The sequence below is a fragment of the Doryrhamphus excisus genome, linkage group LG6 (assembly GCF_037039965.1).
Source record: "Doryrhamphus excisus strain RoL-2023G ecotype Guam linkage group LG6, RoL_Dexc_Guam_v1.1, whole genome shotgun sequence".
Taxonomy (NCBI): domain Eukaryota; kingdom Metazoa; phylum Chordata; class Actinopteri; order Syngnathiformes; family Syngnathidae; genus Doryrhamphus; species Doryrhamphus excisus.
This window is the reverse complement of record NC_136362.1, coordinates 6,387,178-6,411,963: the sequence shown is the minus strand read 5'-3', so window position 1 is coordinate 6,411,963 and position 24,786 is coordinate 6,387,178. Positions and strand designations below refer to the sequence as shown.

The following is a 24,786-nucleotide window of genomic DNA, read 5'->3' as shown; positions in this document are numbered from 1 at the left end:
CAATCTTATTACTGAAGATAATAGACATTCCTATCCCAGCTGTCTTGTGCCCTGGACTGCCAGCCAATCAGGGCACATATAGACAAACAACCATTCACACTCACATTCATACCTATGGACAATAGCATGTTAGCACAAAGAGCAAATTTTTTTGGAATGTGGGTGGAAACCTGGAGAAAACCCACACATGCACGGGTAGAACACACAGAGGGTGGAATTGAACCCTGGTCTCCTAGCTATGAGGTCTAACCACTCGACCGCCATGCCGCCCCGATAATAGACACAATAAGAGGAAATCCATAAAAAAGCTTCTAAATCCAAACGTGTACGTTTTGTGTCCACAAGCTGCTGAAGGGATCTCCTGATGCTTTGCTGCGGTCTCTGCACATCCAGAAGGACCCACGGAGCTACAACTACATCAAAGTGGGAGGCCAGACAAAGGTCACTGCACGACCCTACGCCATTCCTGACCCCAACCTAGCGGTGCCAACCTCTGCTTTTTACGTCCGCAGTCCAGCATCAACGACGGCGCCGATTTCAGAGACGTTGCCGATGCCATGAAAGTGATCGGCTTCACGGGGGACGAGGTCCAGACGGTGTACAAGATCCTGGCCACCATCCTGCACCTGGTACCGTCACCTTTCTCACCTTTCCCCGCACGTGTTCCTCCGGGACGTGTGCTGACCCGTGTCTCTCAGGGGAACTTGACGTTCGACGTGGACGGCGACGTCACCCTGATCGAGAACGCCAAGCTGGTGTCGGTCATCGGCGACCTGCTGTCCACCAAGAAGGACAACGTGGAGAAAGCCCTCCTCTTCCGCACGGTGGCCACCGGCCGCGACGTCATCGAGAAGCAGCACACGGCACAGGAGGCCGGCTACGGACGAGACGCCCTCGCTAAGGTGACATGACGGGATGTAGCAAAGCAACACGTGCCGATATGCTAACCACTTATGGCGCTCTTTGGCCCGCTTTCACTTTTTACAATTAGCCTAATATCGGATTAATATCCTAATAATAACCTAATAATAACCTAACAAGATCCTAATAATAACCTAATAATATCCCAAGAATAACCTAATAATATTCTACTAATATCCTCATAATAACCTAATTCCCTAATAATATCCTAACAATATGCTAATAATATCCTAAGAATAACCTAATAATAACCTAACAAGATCCTAATAATAACCTAATAATATCCCAAGAATAACCTAATAATATTCTACTAATATCCTCATAATAACCTAATATCCTAATAATTCCCTAATAATTCCCTAATAATTCCCTAATAATATCCTAAGAATAACCTAATAATATCCTAATAATAACCTAATAATATCCCAAGAATAACCTAATAATATTCTACCAATATCCTCATAATAACCTAATATCCTAATAATTCCCTGATAATATCCTAAGAATAACCTAATAATATCCTAATAATAACCTAATAATATTCTACTAATATCCTCACAACAACCTAATATCCTAATAATTCCCTAATAATATCCTAAGAATAACCTAATAATATCCTAATAATAACCTAATAATATCCCAAGAATAACCTAATAATATTCTACTAATATCCTCATAATAACCTAATATCCTAATAATTCCCTAATAATTCCCTAATAATTCCCTAATAATAACCTAATAATATCCTAATAATAACCTAATAATATCCTAATAATACCCTAATAACATCCTAATAATAACAACCTAATAATATCCTAAGAATAACCTAATAATAATCTAATAACATCATGTTTTGATTTCAACTTTATGCTACGAATATGACTTTTTTTCCCCATATTATAATGTTTCTTGTCATATTGTGACTTAAAAAAAAACAAAATATATTTCTTTAAAATGTCAGTTATTAATTTTTTATTAGTTATTAGTTATTAATATTATGATTTTATTCTTATAATATTGCGACTTTTATTCCTCATTTTTCTAATTTCTTCCTGTCATATTTGGACTTAATTGTCATAACATTATTATTCTGCACCATTTGAGCTTTCATGATATCAAAAGTTTTTCCCCAACTTTCTTTCTCATTATTTTTTGTAATATTATAATTTCATATTCCAACGTTATGCTACTTAACTGCCATTATTTTCCTCATAACGTTACAATGTTATTCCCATCAGATGATGATTCTGTGAATATTTGGACGTTATTCTCAAACGATGCTGATGTTGTTTACTTCGGGCCACTAAAAAGCCAAATACCCCCCGTTGCGGTCCTCCCCAGGCCATGTACGAGCGCCTCTTCTGCTGGATCGTGGGGCGCATCAACGACGTCATCGAGGTGAAAAACTACGACGCCAGGGTCCACGGGAAGAACACGGTCATCGGGGTTCTGGACATCTACGGGTTTGAGATCTTCCAGAACAACAGGTGAGACCTTTTAGTGTACTTCCATATTTCTTATTCTAGCTTTGACCATACCAGACGTTGAATTCAATATAATAATACAGATATAATTCATATCAATTCATTTATTTGTCTTTTCAAATGTGTACTTTATTCATTCATTGTATACCGAGGTAGCGGGTACTGATTTACAATATACAAGCTAATACACAATATTGACAAAATCCATATCAAATCTGTAAAATATATGAAAATGGGCTTGTAAACGATAAAAATAAATTAAATAACAAAATAAAAATTGATTAATATTTAATATTAATATTTAAGACGTGTTATTATTAAAAATAATTATTACGAATAATTTATTCATATATATTTTTTATTGTATTTTTGAGTATGAGTCTTTTAATCAATGAAGAAAACAAAAATAAATCAAAAATAAATAAATCAAAAAAGAAATTATTTATTATATAAATTATTACGATTTGTTTTTATAGTGTTTTTTAAATGTATTTTAAACCCTAATATTTGAAGTAATAAAATAACAAAACCACCATCGTTCAGTTGTGCGCTTCGCTGCATCACAAACTCAGCGCAATGAATTATTGTGGCCACCAGGTGTCGCCAAAAGCCAGCCATGTACGTGGCAGGACCAGCCAAACGATGGCAAAAAGTGCAACTTCTACACGTACTTTGTTTGTTGCAGCTTTGAGCAGTTCTGCATCAACTATTGCAACGAGAAGCTCCAGCAGCTCTTCATCCAGCTGGTGCTGAGGCAGGAGCAGGAGGAGTACCAGCGGGAAGGCATCCCGTGGAAGCACGTGAGTCCCACGTCTCTGTCCTCGTCTTGACTGTCGCTCACGTGACGTAAAAAGCTGCTCCTTCTCGGCAGATCGACTACTTCAACAACCAGATCATCGTGGATCTGGTGGAGCAGCAGCACAAAGGCATCTTCTCCGTGCTGGATGAAGCCTGCATGAACGTGGGAAAAGTCACGGACAACCTCTTCCTGCAGGGGCTCAACGGCCAGCTGGCCAAGCACGCCCACTACACCAGCCGCAAGGTAGGAGGCGCGGTACTTCTGCGCCGACACAAGGGGGCGGCAGCTGACTGGGAAAGGAAGGGAGAGCTTCCCTGGTGACGTCACTGCCAGCCAATGGGAGGGTCGGGATGCAGTGCGGATAAATGGGCAGCGGTGGGGAAGGTCATGTGCTGTCCAGATGTTGCTACGCCGAGTCAAGCTCACCCCAAAACATTTAGCTCGGTGTTCAACCTCCAGAAAGAAAAACACACACACACACACACCTACACACACACACACCACGGCGGTGTGGTGCTTTATTATGAAACAAAGCATTGAGTGCAGACATTTCAAAGTGTCATTGAAGTGTCCTTTTGCACCCCTCCCTCGTCCCCACTCGCTTTCTGTGCCCGTTCTTCTAACCCCGTTCCATCTAGTTTAGCCTGGCAACCTAACACACACACACCGCCATCACACACACACACACACACCGCCATCACATACACACACACACCGCCATCACACCATCACACCAACCTTTAAATCCGCAACACGTAGCAGGTGCCAACAGGAACACTGCCAAAGTGTGTGTGTGTGTGATGTGAAGACCCTGAAGGCAACACGATGGACTCCCGGTTTGTCCGGTGCTAACGGCTAATGCTAATGTTCCTTCTCGGGATTGTGATGTGTTCTTTCTGCACAAATGATTCGTTTAAAATTTTTTACAAACGATGGCACCTTTCATTCATTTTTCTGCTGGTCCTGCTCCCTCGCCGACTGGCCCACATCCAGCCGTCACACCTCCACGTCCACTCTCTCTCTCTATCTCTCTCTCGCTCGCCGCTGTCTCTTCCCATCATGCCACCATCCATCTCTCGTGCCCCCACGTTTGGGACTCGGTGCTTTTCTTCTCATGCGAGTTGACTTTGGCCGATTTCTGCTCGGGTGAAGCGGCGAATCATTGCCGCTCTTTAGCTCCAAATGGCGTGCATCGTTCCGTGCACGTGGAGCACTTTACCACGCGGGCGAACGCCCGCTTCTTGTTAGCGACGAGCAAAGTTGGACCTCACTCAAGTGTACTGAAATATTTGTCCCACTGAATGCTAATGGCAGACGATAACAACGGTGTAGTTATTATGTGTGGTTATTATTATTATACTGAATTAGCAGCGTTTTCTGCAGAAATGTGTTTATATTAACGATATACTGATAATCAGAACCCCCCCCCCCCCCCCTTGAATGGTTACGTTTTCACGTATGCAGCCTTCAGTGGAAAGCGGATGTAGCTGATGGGACCGTGTCCCCATAGCAACAGATGCAGGGTTTCACTCCGATGTGTGGAGTTCCCGTGTCGTCCAGCAGAGGGCGTCCATCCAACCACACGGCTGTTATGTCACAAAATACAAAAAGATTTGGCCAAACGTTTTCTTGTGAAAAATCATTATATGAAACTTTGATGTTTTGGAAGTTATTTATATTTTATCTCCGTTTTGTCGCGTAAGGCAAAAAGGCTATTATTAATATCTACGTCACTCTTTTTTCTTTCTTTCTTTTGTACATTTTTCTTCTTAAATAATCTTTGTAAGTTTTCTTTTTGTAATATCTTGGTTTTATTCCCATAATAATATAACCTTTTTCTTACCCTAATGAAATTACAATTTTTTGTTTTTGTTTGTTTCTCTTATTCTCATGTTATGACTAAAAAAAAATTACAACATTTTTTCATTAATATTTAACCTCTGTGCTGCTGAAATGACATTATTTTTCTTCCTAAAATTCAGTTTATTCTTTTAAAATTGTGACCTTTTTTCATAAAATGTATTTTCTCAATATTGAGAATTTATTCTTGTAAAATTACAGCTGTTTGATTTCTGCAGTTTCTACTGTTTTAACTTTAGTCTTGAAAATATCATAATATTTTGACTTTTAAATTTTTTTACATGGACCTATGATGCTTTTTCCACCTTTCTGACCGTTAAATTTTTTTACATGGACCTATGATGCTTTTTCCACCTTTCTGACCGTTAAATTTTTTTACATGGACCTATGATGCTTTTTCCACCTTTCTGACCGTTAAATGTAATCAGAATGTTGGATTCTGGTGTTAAACCATGCCAAAGGTTTGGGTGGAATACATTAAAACAGACCGCTTTTGTGGGAAACACGAAATCCAAAGAAATAGAGCTGAATAGGTGCAGATTCTGGAAGATGTTGAAAGCATTCTTTGCTGGTTATTGTGTGTAGCTGCTCTATAGGAGTCCACAACTCAATACAAAGGGTCCCCTTTAACATTTCATCCATCCATCCATTTTCTGTAGCGCTTATCCTCCTGAGGGTCGCGGCCAAGGTGGAGCCTATCGACTTCATGCTATGAAAATGACATTATTTAGTTTATTCTCATAAATGTACACCTTTTTCTCATTAGAGTACACCTTTTTTTTTAGATAATTTTTTTTTCATTATAAGCTTTCCCAACATAATTAACCAAAATTATTTCTTTTATTTATTTTTGTATTCTCGTTATAATATGAGTTTTTATTTATTTTTTAATTTTATTTATTTTTATTTTTTATTTATTTTATTCTATTCAATTCTAGCTGTTTTTTTTTATTCCACACTATTTCACCTTTCTTTTTCTGCCTATTTTTCATGTAATTGGTACCAAAAATGGTCAAATCTGTGAGGCACCAAGATGAAGATCCATATGTTGTGTCTGTGCAGCTCTCCCCCACCGACAAGAGTCTGGAGTTTGACAGAGACTTTCGTATTCGACACTACGCTGGAGATGTGGTGTGAGTATTCCCATTCCTCTCTGACACCCACGGAGAGAGAGGGGGGGGGGGGGTGTTGAAATGACATCATCATTGCTTGATGACAGTCCCTGAAGCCGTTGGACGGCGTTCAAATAATAAATGACACGTGCTAAGCCCTCCTAAAGTGCTCGCCTTCAGCCCATTTGTGAGGGTTAAGTGCCCCCCTCCCGCTTCTCCCCAGGGGGGGGGACGCGGCCAGGCTTGATTGATCCCCGAGCTCCTCCGCGCCTCGTATCTCAGCCGTACGCGACTTAATAGGATTAGCTGGTTTTACCTTCACCGCCCCACCCTCTCCTTCCTCAGGTACTCGGTGGTGGGCTTCATCGACAAGAACAAAGACACTCTGTTCCAGGACTTTAAGAGGCTGCTGTACAACAGGTGACGCAACACGTTTCCCATGATGCTCTGCTGCATGGCGTCCATAGTAACGTGTCCCTCGTCATGTCCAGCTCCAACGCCGTGCTGAAGGCCATGTGGCCTGAGGGCAAGCTCAGCATCACGGAGGTCACCAAGCGCCCGCTCACCGCCGCCACGCTCTTCAAAAACTCCATGATCTCGCTGGTGGAGAACCTGGCCTGCAAGGTGAGGACTCGATGGGGGCGGGGGTGTCAACGGCGCCCTTTCACGATGACGCTCTCCCCGCAGGAGCCCTACTACGTTCGCTGCATCAAGCCCAACGACGTCAAGTCGCCGCTGCTCTTTGAGCGCGAGCGATGTCGCCACCAGGTGGAGTACCTGGGCCTGCTGGAGAACGTGCGAGTACGCCGTGCCGGTTTCGCCTACAGACAGACGTACCCTCGCTTCCTGCAGAGGTACAGCAGCCCCCCCCTTCCGACCCCCTGCCTATGTTCACTACTATGACTTGGTGCAGTATTGTCATTATTTATTGGCCGGAAGGCTGATCCCATTCCTGAAACGATCCGTCTTAGTCCATCCAGTTTTACAGCAGTTTCTCTGACATGGTGGAATATTTCCAGTCTTATGTGGAATTGATCTGATTATTAATTTTGCTCGGGATTGCTGCTGTATTGATTTACTTGCAAACCGGCGATGGCGTACATGAAGTGGCCCGTTCCATTCTGCAGTTACTGCAGTTTCTATGCCCTGGTGGAATATTTCCAGTCTTAGTTGGAGTCATTGGGAATATTTACTTTGGCCAGCATTGCTGCTGCCGTTAAAGACTTGGATGAGGGGTGATCGCGTTCGTGAAAGGATCCCTTTTATTTTGCTGCATTATGATTTGGTGGAGTATTTCTGGTCTTATTTGGAGTCGTTAGCATTATTTTCCAACGGCATTTATGAAATGACCTCACACTTGAGCTTATCGTGCCGTGCTTCAGACACCAAGTTGTCCAGGCATGTTCGCTTCTGTCGCCATTGGAAAGGAGACGCAGGAGGTTGGAGGCGCTGACAAACAGGCGCACACCAATCGTGTCGTTGGCGACGTGTCGTTGGCGACGTGTCACGCTCGCCCACCGGCCTCCTTCAGCGCTGGGTCACCATCTTGGAAGGCAGCTTTGAGCGCGACTCGGCTGTGCGGCGTGGAGGAAACTAAGGACCCGGGATGTTTTGAAGGCGCTTTCGCAGCTCGTTGACTTTCCTGTCAAAGTCTAAACGTTGCTGGGGTCTCCAAGCAGCGGCCATAAATCACACGGAGCAGAGCGGCTCAGTAACTCTGATATTGGAACTGAAACCCTCTTAGAAATATCCTGACGCTCCTTAATTATTAGCCTAGATTTACTGTTGGCAGACACACTGGATGCTTTATTGATTTTGTAACATCAGAGCCCTCTAGACATAAGGTAACACCCCTATAGTCACTCTTGCACAATATAGTACACCATGTAGACTCGTTCATTGTTGTTGTTTTACTTCCTGTTCTGTTTTTCTTATCAACGTAAGATTAGTGACACCTAGTGACCCTGAGCCCCCCCCCCTTGCAGGTACAAGATGATCTCAGAGTTCACCTGGCCAAACCATGACCTTCCCTCGGACAAGGACGCCGTCAAGAAGCTCCTGCAGGGCAGCGGCTTCGACCACGACGTGGCCTACGGCAAGACCAAAGTCTTCGTCCGCACGCCGCGCACGCTCTTCAGCCTGGAGGAGCAGCGCGCCGAAATGGTGCAGAGGATCGTCCTCTTCCTCCAGAAGGTCAGACAACCCCCATCAAGCACCACGCTAACACGAGACTGCTAGTACACTAATGCTACACGAATGCTATACTAATGCTATACTAATGCTACACAAATGCTACACTAGTGCTACGCTAATGCTACGCTAATGCTACGCTAATGCTACGCTAATGCTACGCTAATGCGCATCTTCACAGCTTTCCAATCAAATTATCTTCAGAAGGCGATTGATTGGCTGACCTTCATATTGATCCATGTGACCTCACGCCGTCCTTCCCACAGATGTTCCCTCGTAAGGTGCCATTGCACGGCATGTATGCCACGTAAAGTCCACTCCCTCTTTTCGGGCTCAAACCTTTTTACCTGTCTGTCAAACATCGCGTCTGCCACTTCAATCCACCCTGTCATTTCCTGCATCGAGGAATCACAACGGGATAAAGCATGAGCCCCCCCCCCCACAATCGGCTCCAAAATGAATATTTCATCAATTCCAGTGCAGCCAAGCACGTCTCAGTAAGTGTGTGCTTGTCACAGACATTCCCAAAGGAATTCCCGGCCGTCGTCTTAATTGCTTTCCAAAGTGGCTCCGCGGTGTTCTCTGCTTCAGCTGTCAGTGCGTCACACAGGCCTACTTTTTCATCCGGGCCCGAGCTTTTTGTTATTATTATTATTTTTTTTATTATGCCAACACTTTCCTCACATGTTTGAGGAATATTGGATAGCGCTCCTTATTGTCTAAGTAGCCTAGCCGCCTTTCTGGGCAAAGTCGCCACTAAACTGTAAACGTTAATAACTCAGTCCCGCAAGGTCAGATCTTCATCACGATTGGTACACGTGAGGATGACGACACCTTGAAGCTGTGCATAACAATAACCGCGACAATGGCGTGATGATGGCGCTGCGTTCCACCCGACTACCGAGTAAATAAGAGTCTCTCAATTGCAAATGAACACGTTTGATACCAACGCCAAGGCTGTATTTGTCCCTGATGACGTGCTTGCAGGCTGTTGTCGACTGTTCATCCTTCAAACGTCCTCCAGAGGTGACTAACGCTGCTTCTTCCTCCTAATCAATGGCGTCTTAATTGATGGCTGACTTGAAATGGAACTTCCTCGCCGCCGCATCGCTTCGGTCAATCGCGGCCGTGACTTGCCTTTCAGCGCGGCAAAGCTCTCTTGATTGATTTGTGCTAACGGCTAAATCTTGGCGCACGCGCACGCGGCGTGTCGCTCGCCGGGAACAACAGCTCGATATTCTCAGAGGACACGCAGGCGGCGGCAGTGGAGTGTGGCGCCAGTGGGAGGCCCCCGGTCACGCTTGTGGATCTGTCTCATATGTTGTATTTATTCCTCTTCTGCTCCTTCTCCTGCTAAGTCCTCACCAGGCCATCAAAGGAGGACTACCGTGTTTTTATTGCCGTGCCACAATTTATGCTCAATCCCCCAGAGTGTGTTTTTTTCTCAGGCACCCACCCCCGTAATGAGAGCATTGTTGTCCCCAGGGAGGAGATTTATTGTCACTTTATGCTCTTTTATTCCTCCTCCCCTCCAATTGACCTCCACCTCCCTCCCAGGGCTTTAATTAGCCATTTGCTTGGATAAACACGTCCAGTTGAAGTATGATTGAAAAGATATCAAATATAGTATAATATATTATGTTTAGCAGTGAAATGCATCAGTTATTTGTGGCAGTTTACATGTAAACACGATATAACCAACCAGAAAATAATCAAATCAATAGTTTTGAAATTATTCACCCAAAAATATCAAATATACTCCAATATTAAATCATTTATCAAGTCAATTCTAATTAGCAGTCAAATACAATGTATGGCAGTTCAAAAATACAATAAAATAAACTACAGGTGAATAAATGTAGCAGTTATTTAAATAGAAATGAAAATATGTTGAAATATTTTATTCCTTATTAAAGAGGAACTGCACTTTTTTTTTATACATTTTGCCCATCGATTCCAATCCTTTCCACACAGGAAGTCGGCCATCTTGGTTTCCTTTGATAACAGCAGCATCCTGCTGAGTCTTGGTAGCCAAATGGACTAGTGGTTAGCGACGTGTCATTGTAGCGTCTAAGTATTTCCCATGACGTCTGTTGTTAGCTAGCTCATATTAACTAGTTTTCTCACTCTAGATTGCACAGAAAAGGGAAAGAAATATGTGTTCATGTTTCACATAAGGATTGGGAATGATGGGTAAAATTCCAAAAAAAGTGCAGTTGATGTGACATGATATTATAAACTCACTCCCAAAATACGGTAGTGCATGTCAGGAACGTAGACATGGTGCAAATTCACTGACTTTTAGTCCCAAAAATATATTTTTCTGTTCTTTTTGTATATTTATTATATTTATAGCCGATGCCAGCCTTAGCCGTAGTTAGCCTTTTCTTGTAAAAGGAAGAAATTGCAGTCTTCATCAGCAGCGTGACTGAGCTTCCTCCTCGCCGTTGATGACAGCTCATCAGGTGAAGACCACCTCCTCCACCGTAAATTTAATATTCATGTGCTTCCTCGCTGCCACCCCCCCTCCCCTGACCATGGGACACATGAAATATTCATGACATCTCTATGATGCCACCCTGCAGCACCAGGGAGTTTTAATTGAATGCTTTATTGGCAACACTGTCTTAGACACACACCACTGATGTTGATCATGATAACATGAGATTGGATGAAGAATTTAGCCACTTATAACCCACAACAGCACAAAGGTAAAATGATGAGGGATTAAAATACTTTTTTTGTATTGAAGCATTAAAATTGTTAAACAAATAAGCATTAATGGCACAATAGAAGCTGTCGGACATGAGCTAGCTTACCTGACATGCTGCCATTTTGGGGACACGGCATCACCAATGGCTTCTTATCGGGTTAGGCTAAAAGCTAGCAGGCTTCCTTAGCTTATTTTCCATGAATTCATTAAAACAATCTAGGCAGAAGAGCTTAACTGTATTGTATGACACCTTATTAAAGCATTACAATGCTTAAAGAGCTTTGAAATGAGCTTTAATGGCAAAAAAAATATGCTTTTAGAAATGAGCTAGCTTACCTGACACGTAAGCCATTTTGGGGACACGGCATCACCAATGGCTTCTTATGGGTTCTGGCTAAAAGCTAGCTAGTTTCCTAAGCTTATTTTCCATTAATTCATTCACAAAATATAGGCAGAAGAGCTTTAATGTATTGTATGACACCTTACTAAACATTACCATGCTTAAAGAGCTTTAAAATGAGCTTTAATGGCAAAAAAGATGCTTTTGGAAATGAGCTAGCTTACCTGACACGCTGCCATTTTGGGGACACGGCATCACCATGGCTTCTTATGGGTTCAGGCTAACAGGTAGCTAGCTTCTGTAGCGTGTTTTTGATGAATTAATTGAAGAACTACGGTAAGGATAGTTCTTTTGTGATATTTGAAATTGTTAAATGGCTTTTAAATGAGCTTTATTGGCAAATAATGAGCTTTTGGAATTGAGCTAGCTTACCTGACATGCTGCCATTTTGGGCACACGGCATCACCAATGGCTTCTTATGGGTTCAGGCTAAAAGCGAGCTAGTTTCCTAAGCTTATTTTCCATTAATTCATTCACAAAATATAGGCAGAAGAGCTTAACTGTATTGTATGACATCTTACTAAAGCATTACAATGCTCAAAGAGCTTTGAAATGAGCTTTAATGGCAAAAAATATGCTTTTGGAAATGAGCTAGCTTACTTGACACGCTGCCATTTTGGGGACACGGCATCACCAATGGCTTCTTATGGGTTCAGGCTAAAAGCTAGCTAGCTTCTGTAGCGTGTTTTCGATGAGTTAATCGGAGAACTCTGGTAAGGATAGTTCATTTGTGATATTTGACACTATATTAAGGCATTACCATTGTTAAATGGCTTTTAAATGAGCTTTATTGCCAAATAATGTGCTTGGGGAAGTCATATCCTGAGGTGGTCACATGACTATCACTCCCAAATTGGACTTGTATGAGTTGAAGCAAAGCTTACAGATGTATAGGACACATTTGAACACATTTAAAGCCTTCTTGCAGGTCAACATGATGTATGATGTGGTCTCCAGGTGTGGAGGGGCACCATCGCCAGGATGCGCTACCGCCGCATGCGGGCGGCCCTGATCATCCTGCGGGCCTACAGGCACTACAAGGTCAAGTCGTACATCCGCGAGGTCAACCGCCGCTTCCGCAACGTGCGCTCCATGAAAGACCACGGCAAGCATGTCAAGTGGCCCGCGCCCCCCAAGGTCCTGCGTCGGTTCGAGGAGGCGCTCAGGAGCATCTACAGCAGGTACGCATGGCGCATGGATGTAGCGCTCTCCCCAGCCGGGTCGTTAGTCTCTCAATCCTGCAAACACACGCAGGCTTTTTCCACAAGCAGCCTTGACCTGAGCTGCAGGGGTCGGCCGAGGCCTCAAGTCTTGGTTCTCATCCACATCAGTCGCTTTGAAGCACTATTCCTTGTGCTCGCACTCCATCGATTTTTTTTCTCCCCTCCCACCTTCCAAAGGCTCTCTGCCGCCTTTCATCCTCGTGGCGCTTTGCTTCGGAGGCGCGGTGAGAACTTTGCCCCGCCGCTGGTAGTGTCTCCCGATGGAGGAGGTTGATGTTCTTGTTGTCTTTGCTGCAGGTGGTGGGCGTGGACGCTGATCAAAGGCCTGAGCGCTGAGGAGGCCCTGCAGGTGAGGGCCAAGGTGGCCTGTCTGGAGGCCCTCAAGGGCCACAGGGCCGACCTGGGCCTGCAGCGAGCCTGGGAAGGAAACTATCTGGTGAGTAGACGCTGCTGTCTGATGATTGGAGAATGGAAGCGCAGGAAAAGAGCGATCAATACAACCAACATTAGCTTTGGAAGGACTGTGATGTACAAATACGGATTTGATTGGGCTTTGTTTATTTGTCTATTTGTTTTGCCGTGGCACATTCTAAAAAAATAATTTAATAAGAAAACTAAAGAAAAAGCAGCAAAAATGGAATCAGTTTACAGGAATAAAGTCAAAATATTAAGAGAAAAAAATCTAAAATAATAATATACGATGAGGAAAAATAATGCCATTTTACTAGCATAATTGTCATTATTTACTTATTTTTTTACTAGAATTGTTTTTATTTTTTATTACAGTATAATACAATGGCAAACAAAACAAAATTAAAAAGAGCAAAGACCAAAGTTGATACTAATTTCTTCACAGAAGCGAGACAGTCCCGACGGCGCCGCATCTTTCACGCTGGTGTCCAGCGAGCTGCAGCGCAAAGACAAGTTCATGAGAGTCCTCTTCGCGTGCAACGTGCGCAAGGTGGGTGCTGGGGGCACGCCCGGCCGTTGCAGACGGGCCGTAGGCTGCCTTGTGAGTTCGTGAGAGGGAATAACCAGCCAGGTTTTGTTTTCCAGATTAACCACTTCCACAAGGCGGAGGACAGAGCCGTGCTCATCACAGACCGCCACCTGTACAAGATGGACCCCCTGAAGCAATACAAACTCATGAAGAGCATCCCCCTCTACAACGTAGGACTCTTTCCTTTGGCTTGTAACCTTTACCTCGACACAGCACTAGACATAATAAGAGACAATAAGACTATAAGGTATAGGAAACCTACTTACAACCTTGTAGATGCAGATTTTAATATTATCAGAGCCCTCTAGACATGACATAACACCCCTATAGCCACCTTTACATTGCTATTACCCGACATAGCAGACATAAAACAAAATAAGACATAAAAACCTATGACCTTTGCGGTCCTAATCCCCAACAGGGGAGCAGTGTAACATTACTGACACCTAGTGGCCAGTCTAGAATAATACATATCATCATGTCTTTGAATGCCTTATATTTCATTCAATTTGACTTCATTTAGCCTTTTTGTTGCTCGTGGTGTTTGGTGTCTCGCAACCCCACCCAACCCCGCCCACCCCTGTCGGGACATGAAGACGGCCGATGGCGCCGCGGCTTCATCTGGACGCCACAGATGGCACCAGAAAGCGAAAGAGACAAGCAGCAGGTTTGGATTAGGCCACAGATGAGATGTATGGCGGTCCAAAACATTAGGCACGCCATGCACCGAGCCAAGTCGTCCACGGGAAGTACTAACCGACACAACGCCGTGACATCACCGGCGCCCAGCTCCGCTCCGCCTGCGCCGTCTCCTCCTGCCGTTGTCATGCCAACTTCCCTGGAGATGGTGTCACCATGGTTACAGAGCGGCTCAGCTGATGTCTGGTGGCGAGCAACGCTCCTCTCCTTCTGTTTTCGCTCCTCGCCATTCTGGTCCTGGTGTAGCACACTGTGCTTTAACACGGGAGTCAACTGGCAAAGGATGTGTTACATAACCTGAAAGTCTCTCCACGGGAGGGATCGCATCGCGTCCTCATGGCAACCAGACCAGCAGAAGCGTGGTTGTGCCCCCGGTCTCCCAATGCCCACCACCAACACCGCCACAATGAAACAGATGGCGGAACAGAAGAGCGGCTCTCCTGGATTCATTCAGGAGCTCACAGTGATTGAGTGGATCAAGACGAAGGAAACAAATGAGAGTGTATCATTAGCCCACTCATGAGGAGGCGCGCTGCCATCAGTTAGGCCTTCAATATAAATGTAAACGTTCAGGTGGTCCCGGTTATGAAGGAGATGACACGTCTGCTTATATTTGCTGTTCAGTTATGATGGATAAAGATGTGGGAGCAGAGGAGCTTATTCTTCTTCTCGGACCCGGCCACTTCCTCCAGTGTCCCTTCGGGGACACCAAGCCCAACTGTGAGACATAATCCCTTCAGCGTGTCCTCTCTGCCCCGGGCTCTCCTCACCAGAAGGACCAAGCTCCTCGATTTATGTCCTAGTCCTGCCACCCTATGGAGGAAGCTCATTTTGAACCCACCGACCCAAAGCTCATGACCAAAAATGAGTGCGGGGATGGAGTGTTTAGAATTGTGGCTCGACTCTCTTTCCACCACGACGGTCCGGTACACAAACCACATCAGACCTCACTTTCCCGCCTTCCCTCATTAGTAAACAAGACATGTTACGTAACACATTATAATGCTTTGTAAACATGTGCGTCCCAGGTGACGGGCGTGAGCGTGTCCCCGGGGAAGGACCAGCTGGTGGTGTTCCACACCAAGGACAGCAAAGACCTGGTGGTGTGCCTGCAGGGCCTGGTCCCCTCCAACGAGAGCCGCATCGGCGAGCTGGTCGGCGCCCTGCTCAGCCACTTCAAGAGGTGAGAGGATGCTCGTCTTTGATTGACAGTGGAAGGTGATGCAATAACTATTAACCATTAGAGCACTAATGGTGAGTCAGGAGTCAGTCGCTGTTGACGGACTTCACGGCTTATGGGGGTGTCATTCAACTCCCCATGTCCAAAAATCCCAACTAGCCTTCAATGTTCTTGTGGGGTCTTTTGTGACCTCTTGGATGTGTCGTCGCTGCACTCTTGAAGTCACTTTGGTCATTTTGGAAACGCTGTTCCATGTTTTGGCCATTTGTGGAGTGGAAAAAAATGGGTTTCTATCATTTGGGGGGGGGGGTGCAATAATAACTCCCCGTGAGAGTGCTAGCCATAAGATGCTAATGTGATTTACTCTTGTAGTGTACTGTATGCTTCATACAAACAAACTCTTATAAGGTGAGCAGGTCAAGATGAATTAACGCTGGGGGCTTGGGGCTTGGGGGCCTGGGGGCGGTTTAATGTTGGTGGGCTCCTCTCCATGCCATCTCATCCATCACTGTCAGCGTGCACTTGAATCCTTGAGAGGCAGCGGGATTGTTTTTTCACCGCTCTCCCTCCGCCCCCCCGCTGTCGCCACATGAAGATTTAACCTCCAAGTGTCCTTGAAAGAGGCGCAGCGTGTGCACGGAGGTGGGCGGCCGTGGCCTATTTGCAGTATTTCTGTATTTCTAAAGCCTACAAATACAATGTGTGTATTTCATCATGGCCTTCATTTTCTAAACAGCATAAGTTTTTATTTTTATTTTTTATTTTTCACGCGGCGTCGCTTCACGCTGCTGCCTTCTCGTCAGAGCTTTCATCCTTTTTCCTGCCTCCTGTTTGGAAACAAACCCTCTCCCCCTCCCCGGTCTTGATGCGGACCCGCCGCCCCACCCTGCCTCCTCGCTCAGGAGGACATCAAATATTTAAAGCTGTGCTGCTGTTGATGTCTATTTTTAGACCGCAGCCCCCGCCCCCCATGTGTGTTTTAAAGCCTTGTCCTGTCTTATTAGCTACTCCTAATGGACAAAAGTCTCATCGGTGAACAGGGGTGTCCAACATGTGGCCCGCCGTCTTCAATAAGTACAAATCCATTACGTTGTTGGTCTCTTGTTTTTTTTCTCCGTCACTTTCTAGTGACCTCTTGACCTCCTGACTGCAAGAGTCAGCAGTCCGTCCTTCATTGGTCACATGATGCCTTCACAGTACGTGATGTGCACCCGATGGTAAGCGGTGCCTTCATGTGCATATTTAAGCATGGACATCTCAGCATAAAAAAGTGCTTTTTCAAGGAAATGTGTCAAAGTGCGTTTTAGCTGCCGCTAAGAATGACACGCCAACAGGAAGATGAGCTGATGTCTTCCTCACCAAGGTCACACTTTCTGCTGAATCAAACCTTCCTCGTGGAAATCACTCTCCTCCCTCCCTCCCTTCCTCCTTTCCTCCTTTCCTCTCCCCTCCTCTTCTCCATCTTCTCTCTACAGTCGTCTTCCTCCTGTTGCCTTCTTCCATCCTTCATGCAACTTCTCCTCTTCTTCCTCCCTTCAATCCCACCTTTCCTCCCTTGTCTTCCTTCCATCCTTCCTTCTCTGTCTCCATCATCCATCCATCATCCATCCATCCATCCACCAGCTGCACAGCTCCTTTTGCTCCTCCCGCCTCTCCTCCCCCCAGGCTTTGTTTTTCACCTCGCATTCCGCTTCTCCCCCCCCCCCCCCTTATTCTTTCTGGGGCACTGCAGATGCAGTTGCTATGGCGACGGCTGCCTCCGTGTGTCTGATAAGTAAGCGATCCATTAATAACCCTGCTAGCTTGCTAGTCCATGTACACGCGTACGTACACAGCGACGGTCAACTGCATTTGGCCGCACCAAAGCAGGGGTGTCCTAACTTCTTCACCACGGGACATGGACTGAAAAACAATGGCTGCCACAGGCCACTTTGGCTCTTTGGGGTAGATATGCGTTCTATAGATATAGATAGAAGGTCTATACGTTCAAGAAGAGAATGCATTCATTTTTGTTATGCAAGTCAAAACGCTTCACACTTTGCCTCCTTTCTTTTCAAATATCCATTCATCCATCTTACTTTGCGTGGTTAGCATGCAGGCCACACGGCTAGGAGACCCCAGTTCAATTCCACCCTAGCATGTTCTCCTGCATGCGTGCGGTTTCCTCCCACATTCCAAAAACATGCTAGGTTAATTAGCCACTCCAAATTGTCCATAGGTATGAATGTGAGTGTGAATGGTTGTTTGTCTATATGTGTCCTGTGATTGGCTGGCCACCGGTCCAGGGTGTACCCCGCCTCTCGCCTGAAGACAGCTGGGATAGGCTCCAGCACCCTCGCGACCCTCGTGAGGATAAGCGGTAGAAAATGAATGAATTTCCATTTTTGCTGTTGCCGTTTAGTTTTCTTGTTAAATGATATTTTTAGAATGTACTGTGGGCCTCAAACGTCCCCTGGGCCGCACTTTGGATAAGGGTAAGTTTGCAAATTGAGACACCACCGTGATCTGTACTTTCACTTTCACTTTCTTATCTTGCATGTGTTAAAGGGCCATTGTGTAAAACGTTGTGCTTGCGTAAGCTAATGTTGTCCGTACGTTGCTGCAGAAGCAGCCATCTTGAATGGACGCCATCTTCTCACTCTGTGGGCACGTGTGTTCCACCCAGCAACCCCCCCACGGTCAGGACAAGGATGATTACCTTTACCCGCTCCCTCCTCGGCCTCTCTAAAACGGGTCCTTCCTTCCCGCCATCGCTCTCCACTTGTCGCAATCCTGCCGCCGCACCTTATGACCTCATTTCCTCCACGCCATCCATCCTCTTCAACGCCTTGGTCTCATCTCTCATCATTTGGTGGCTTTACTCCTTCATTTGTCCTCTCTTCCCGCTGATGACCTTCCAAGTGCTGCCACAAAGATGCTAACACACAGTGCTAACAGAAGCTAGCATCCTTATTGTCACATGCTTTCACATAACGATAGTAACAGTGACCGTCCATGCACGGCCTCCCTGAGCAAGAGAGTCCTCGCCATCTGTGGAGCTGCCCCCCCCCACCGACCCCCCCACCCCCGCCGTGTTTCCGGTTGAGCTTCGCCTCCCGCTGAGCCAACAGACGACTGGCGTTTGTTTAAGTGTGGATTCCCGGCAGCAGCTGTTATTGACACACGCCATTCACCCGCCGTCCCGCGGGGACTCGGGCAGACGATGGCCACATGTCACCAGAACGGCCTCCCGCCGGGTCGCACCACGTCGCCGATCCTCGTTTTCTCGTCAGGGACGGGTTGCGATGCCGTTCACGTCCACGGTTATTTTAAATGTGGCAAAATCACTGCAGCATATGGCGCTGCCTTAAATACATTGAACTCATTATCCGATATCATATCTCACTCAAAATCAGGTGGTGGAATGAACACATTTACTTCGTTTACTGCCATGCCCACAAATAAATGACACAAATACCACAGTATACGATAGAATTACAGGAAAAGTGGGAAAAAACATGACATGTGACTTGGAGTGAAGCTTGTTGCTGGGTGGAGCCGATGGAATTATCTTTTCATATCAGGGATATAAACAAAGGACTTTTTTATGTTTTGGGGGTTTGGGGACCCCCCAAAAGCGAGGAACTACGTTGTAGACTCAATATTTGTGTGAACCCCCAACTGTAATTTCAAGTTTGAGGTCGTTCTTTCATAACATGTTGATAAATTACATTAGGGGTGTCCAAGATGTGGCCTGTGGCGCATTTTGGAAACATCATTTAACAAGAAAACAGAGCAAAAATGGATCAAGGACTAAAGTTAGGGGACGCATGTTTTGTCATTTTGGAAAATGAGGTTGGGGAAAAAGTTGTAATATTATTGGAATAAAGTCATAATATTATGAAAAGACAATTGAAGCAGAAAGTTGAAATGTTTGCAAGATATATGAAGAAGGGGGCATCGGGGTAGCGGATATTAGCCTTTGTGGAACAAATGAAGGCCACAATGAAACCGAATCTAGTCTCCCGTATGAAAGGGAGCGTTATAATCCTCATGAAGGCAGGATTAACTGCAAGGCTGCAGGATTATGCTGCATTAGTTTGATCTACATGCAGCTAATTAGCATGCTAGCCCTGCCCTGTGTGCGTGCTGTCGAGCGGGTGGAGACGCGCATGCTACTCGCATGCTACAGCCCACATCATACGATCATGCGATCATACGATGCATTTGGAGTTTTAACCGCAACGTGTGACCCCATAGACACCCCAAACGGGGTCACTAGACCTCCCAGACATGCACCCCTACAACCCCCGTAATGTAAAGTATGTTCCTAAACCCCCCCAAACATGTGTGATGTCCCTATACCCGCCAAACATGTGTCTTTCGCCTCCTCCAAGTGTGTCCATAGACCCCCCTAACCTTGTCCCTAAACCCCCCAAACGTGTGTCCCTAAACTTTCTCAAACGTGTGTCCTTAGATGTCCTCAAAATGTCTCCCAAGACCCCCTAAACCCGTGTCTCTACGTTTCCTCAAATGTGTGTCCCTCAAATACCCCCAAACATGCGTCCCTAGACCCCTCAAAATATGTTTGACTAGAGCCCCCAAACGTGTGTCCCTCAACCCCCTCCAAATGTCTGTCCCTACACACCACCAAACATGCGTCCCTAGACCCCACCCCCCCAAGCATGTGTATCTAGAACCTTCCAAATGTGCATCCCTAGGTCCCCCCCAAATGTGCATCCCTAGACCCCACCCCAAATGTGCATCCCTAGTCCCCCCAAATGTGTATCCCTAGAACCCCTCCAAATCTGCCACTAGACATTCCCAACCTGTGTCCCTAGACCCTCAGATGTGTTTTCTTAGACTCATCAAAAATGCGTCCCCAGACCCACCCAACAACGTATGTCCCTAGAGCCTCCCTAGACCCCCTCCAAATCTGTCACTAGGCTTTCCCAAACATGTGTCCCAACACCCCCAAATGTCTTTTCGTAGACCCACCAAACAAGCGTCTCTAGACCCCCCAAACTGTGTCCCAAGACCCCCTCCAAACGTGTGTCCCCACATGGAACCCCCCCCCCCTCCCCAAACGTGATCCAAATATGTTTGTTTTTTTAAAAGGCTTCTCTACACGTCTTCATGGAAAGCACGGGGCTTGGCTCTAAAAATACAAATACAAAAATAAGCAGGCTCCGCCACCCCTCCCTGGCCTTCTCATGCATATTCAGTAGGTGATCATGTGGGGAGGGGGTGGAAGGAAGGATGGAAGGAAGGATGGAAGGAAGGATGCGCAGGTCCCCTTTTTAGACGATGACTCACTCTGCCGGGAAATAACTGGGATCTTCCCGTCTCTCCGACTCTTCCTGCTTCAGCTTGTGATCAGTCCATAGTGGCCCCCATCCCCCAATCCGTTTTCCAGTATGAGTCAGTCTCCCAGGGCTTCCCAGTGGTTGTTTTACTGTGGGGGGGTCGGAAGGACCTAATGGGAAAAAAAACTCATCCATTGACTTTCAAACATTTCTATTTTTATTTACTTTGTGTTTTTTTGCTGTGTGTGTGTGTGTGTGTGTGTGTGTATGTGTGTGTTTGCCCTTCAGGCCAAGCGCAGCATCCCTTGGCATTTCACCAACACACACACAGTAGCCGCTTTGGCTGGCAGCCATGACAGATGGAGGCATTGGGCTGGGGTGTTTCCATGGCAACCAGCAGCAACATCTCCCCATCCGGAGTGTAGCGTGTCTGTTTAGGACTTATTGTGGTTGCATAACGCAAGTCCGTCGTCAGGTCGTAAACGTGTTCGAGATGCTGGTGATTAGCCCCGCCTCACTAAGCCCCGCCTTGCCGTCAATCAGGAGGCCCCTTAACAGGAAGTGCCAGCCACTAAAAGCCAATCAAACGCTTTGTCGTTTTCCAACTTGTTCCTTCTCTTCATCTTTGTCCATCCATCTGTTTTCTATGCCGCTTAGCCTCACTAGGGCCGCGGGGGTGCTGGAGCCTATCCCGGCTGACTTCGGCCAAGAGGCGGGGTACACCCTGGACGGGTCTCCAGCCAATCACAGGGCCCCTTCACTTTTGTTTGGTTGATTGTTCCGGTGTTTCCCCAGACAGACATTTATCTGTGGCGGTCCATATGTGTCTGTGGCGGTCCACCACGTTTAGAGAGCAACCCATGTGCTGCCTTGCATGTGTGACCATGACTAATGGCGGTTGTGTTTCAGCGAGCGCCGGCGGCTGCAGGTCAACATCGTCAGCCCCATCCAGTGCAGCATGAACGGCAGGAAGTGCACGGTGGTGGTGGAGCCCAACATCAACCAATCGCAGCCCGACTTCACCAAGAACCGCTCGGGCTACGTGCTGGCCGTGCCCCACAACTGAGGCTGTGGGGGGGGGGCCCTGCTCCCGCACCCCCCCAGCAGGCCGGGAAGGTGATAGACTCTGTCTTGGTTTAATATGTCGGCGAACGGCTGCAGCCGTCTGCCAGTTGTGGGCGGGGTTACGTAATCGTCCAATCACACGCCAAGTTACACCCCGCCTCTTGTTAGCACTACTGGAAGTCTTTCATGTTTTTCTTTGTTCATCCGAAATCAAACGCCTTGCTTTGTGCAATATTCATGCCCCAAAAGTCCCTCCCTTGTCCATGTTTTAGGACGATGGATTTCCTTAAGGTGGAACATGACTTCATCCAAGATGAGAAGAGTTCTTCTAAAATCTAAGATTATTTGGGAGAATAATCCCAAAATGGAGGATTGACGTCAAGGTGGGAAGATTCATTGTAAAACTTTCCGAGATGGCAGATTAACCCAAAATGCAAGATCAATCTTAAACTGCTGGATTAGTTCCAATCTTAAGATTAATTCTACAATGGAAGATTAATTTTTAAATTGGATTAATTCTAAGGTGGAAGATTCGTTCTAAAATAAGATGTCTAAAATGGAAGATTATTCACAAAATGGAAGATTTTTTCTAAAATGTGATTAATTCTAAAATGGAAGATGGATTCTGACGTGAAAGATTTGTTCTAAAATAAGATTGATTCTAAAATGGAAGATTAATGCCAAAATGGAAGATTAATTCTACAATGGAAGATTAATTTTTAAATTGGATTAATTCCAAGTTGGAAGATTGATTCGAAGGTGGAAGATTCCTTCTAAAATAAGATGTCTAAAATGGAAGATTATTCACAAAACGGAAAATTATTTCTAAAATTTGATTAATTCTAAAATGGAAGATTAATTCTAAGGTGGAAGATTGATTCTAAGATGGAAGATTCGTTCTAAAATAAGATGTCTAAAATGGAAGATTATTCACAAAACGGAAAATTATTTCAAAAATTTGATTAATTCTAAAATGGAAGATTAATTCTAAAATGGAAGATTAATCCCACAATGGAAGATTATTTCTAAAATGTGATTAATTCTAAAATGGAAGATGGATTCTGAAGTGAAAGATTAGTTCTAAAATAAGATTAATTCTAAAATGGAAGATTAATGCCAAAATGTAAGATTAATTCTACAATTTGATTAATTCTAAAATGGAAGAAGCATTCTGAAGTGAAAGATTTGTTGTAAAATAATGAATTGTAAAATGTAAGATTAATCCCAACATGTCAGATTCAAAGTGCAAGATGAATTCCAAGATGGAAGATGAAGTTCCTGGTTTGGGATGAAGTGTATAGAAGATGTGATGAAGATGTGTTTTGATGAGGAGTAAGTTTAGTGTGTTGATGTGTTGATCACGTCTGCAACAAACATTTAAGTTCATTTAAACGGACACACGTGTACACACACACACACACACACACACACACACACACACACTGACTGCACCCAAATATGACATCACGTCTCTGAGAGATGCTAACATGCTAACACAGTGTAGTAGTGGTTAGAAAAAAAGCCAAATGACACGCACACACACACACACACACACACACACACACACACCAACGTGCACGTCCCGCCGTGTCCCGGTCCACCAAGTTGAATTTGTCCAAAGTTTCCAAAGGGGGCCAAAGGTCAGCGTAGTTAAACGTTGGAGCGCTGGAGTCGCTGGGCTGGTCCTGTTCTGATTGTCCACTCAGCGTCTTTCTGCATCCCCCTGGGGCCAAATTGGGGGGCGGCCAGCCAAACCTCCTCCCGACACGTTCATCTTGGGGAGGCCAATCCAAAGTGCAGCTCTAAATAGAAGCGCTGATTCTAGATATGATGTCACATGACACCAAAGATCATCTATTGCCAGTCTTTGTGTTTTTCCTGGGATCATTCCAGCATTTGGATCAAAAAGATCCGCTGGTGCGACTCCGTCATCAGGACAAAAAGCCCAAAGAAACAAAGAAATGTCTGCCACGATTTGTCCCGTGTGCCATTTGTGTGTCATCACCCCCCCCCCACCCCCCCCCCCCTAATTTATTGTCTCTCAATCGCTTTGTGCCTCTTGGTTAAGTTTATTGTTTCCCATCAGGCGTCCACTCCTGTCGGCCATCACTGCAGCAATAATAATAATAAATGTCTCTGCTCTGTTTGCCCTGGATCTATGTGTGTTTTGGAAACACCCCCCCCCCCCCCCCCGCTGATGACTCGTTAGTCCTGCAGGCTGCTCTCTTATGTCTACCACATTGGTAACAAGAGCGTAAAGGGCGTTAAGGTAAACTATAGGGGTGTTATTTCATGTCTGGAGGGCTCTAATGTTGAAAAAGCAGATTTAGAACCTCAAACAGGTTTTATGTCTTACTTTTTCATTTCTACGATATTGGGTAAGTGTAAATGTGACTATAGGGGTGCTATTTCATGTCAAAAGGTCTTTTATGTTAAAAAAACAGATTTAAGACGTCATAAAACAGGTTTTTAAAGTCTTTTTTTCCTCTTGTGTCACCGATATTGGGTAATAGGAGTGTACAGATGACCATAGGGATGTTATTTCATGTCTCCAGGGCTCTAATGTAAAAAAAAATCCAAAACAATTGGAAGGACAAACAGCTTTTATGTCTTATTTTCTCTTATGTCTACTATATTGGGAAATAGGAGCGTACATGTGACTATAGGGGTGTTATTTCATGTCTAGAGGGCTCTAATAATGTTAAAACATTTACAACATCATAAACAGGTTGTATATGTCTTACTTTCTCTTATGTGTACTACATTGGGAAATAGGAGCATACATGTGACTATAGGGGTGTTATTTCATGTCTAGAGGGCTCTAATGTTAAAACATTTACAACATCATAAATAGG

At 45.2% G+C, this 24,786-nt stretch overlaps 1 protein-coding gene across 2 annotated transcripts in view; it reads left to right on the top strand.

Moving 5' to 3' along the window:
* Nucleotides 1-24,077, top strand: part of myo1d (myosin 1D) — a 32,707-nt gene extending 8,630 nt beyond the window's left edge. The window contains exons 6-23 of one of the 2 annotated variants that reach the window (XR_013627490.1): nt 346-441; nt 513-629; nt 699-902; nt 2,263-2,408; nt 3,091-3,205; nt 3,277-3,447; nt 6,127-6,197; nt 6,522-6,596; nt 6,668-6,800; nt 6,864-7,030; nt 8,162-8,369; nt 12,437-12,660; nt 13,000-13,138; nt 13,559-13,663; nt 13,759-13,872; nt 15,430-15,584; nt 21,776-22,454; nt 22,798-24,077. Coding sequence is in view for 1 of the 2 variants with exons in the window: in XM_078791276.1 (XP_078647402.1) it covers nt 346-441; nt 513-629; nt 699-902; nt 2,263-2,408; nt 3,091-3,205; nt 3,277-3,447; nt 6,127-6,197; nt 6,522-6,596; nt 6,668-6,800; nt 6,864-7,030; nt 8,162-8,369; nt 12,437-12,660; nt 13,000-13,138; nt 13,559-13,663; nt 13,759-13,872; nt 15,430-15,584; nt 21,776-21,932 (2,397 nt within the window). In the remaining variant the exon portion in view is untranslated. Of the gene's footprint in view, nt 1-345; nt 442-512; nt 630-698; nt 903-2,262; nt 2,409-3,090; nt 3,206-3,276; nt 3,448-6,126; nt 6,198-6,521; nt 6,597-6,667; nt 6,801-6,863; nt 7,031-8,161; nt 8,370-12,436; nt 12,661-12,999; nt 13,139-13,558; nt 13,664-13,758; nt 13,873-15,429; nt 15,585-21,775 lie in introns of both variants that reach the window. The other variant, XM_078791276.1, reaches the window with a different exon arrangement.
* Nucleotides 24,078-24,786: the final 709 nt, after the last annotated feature.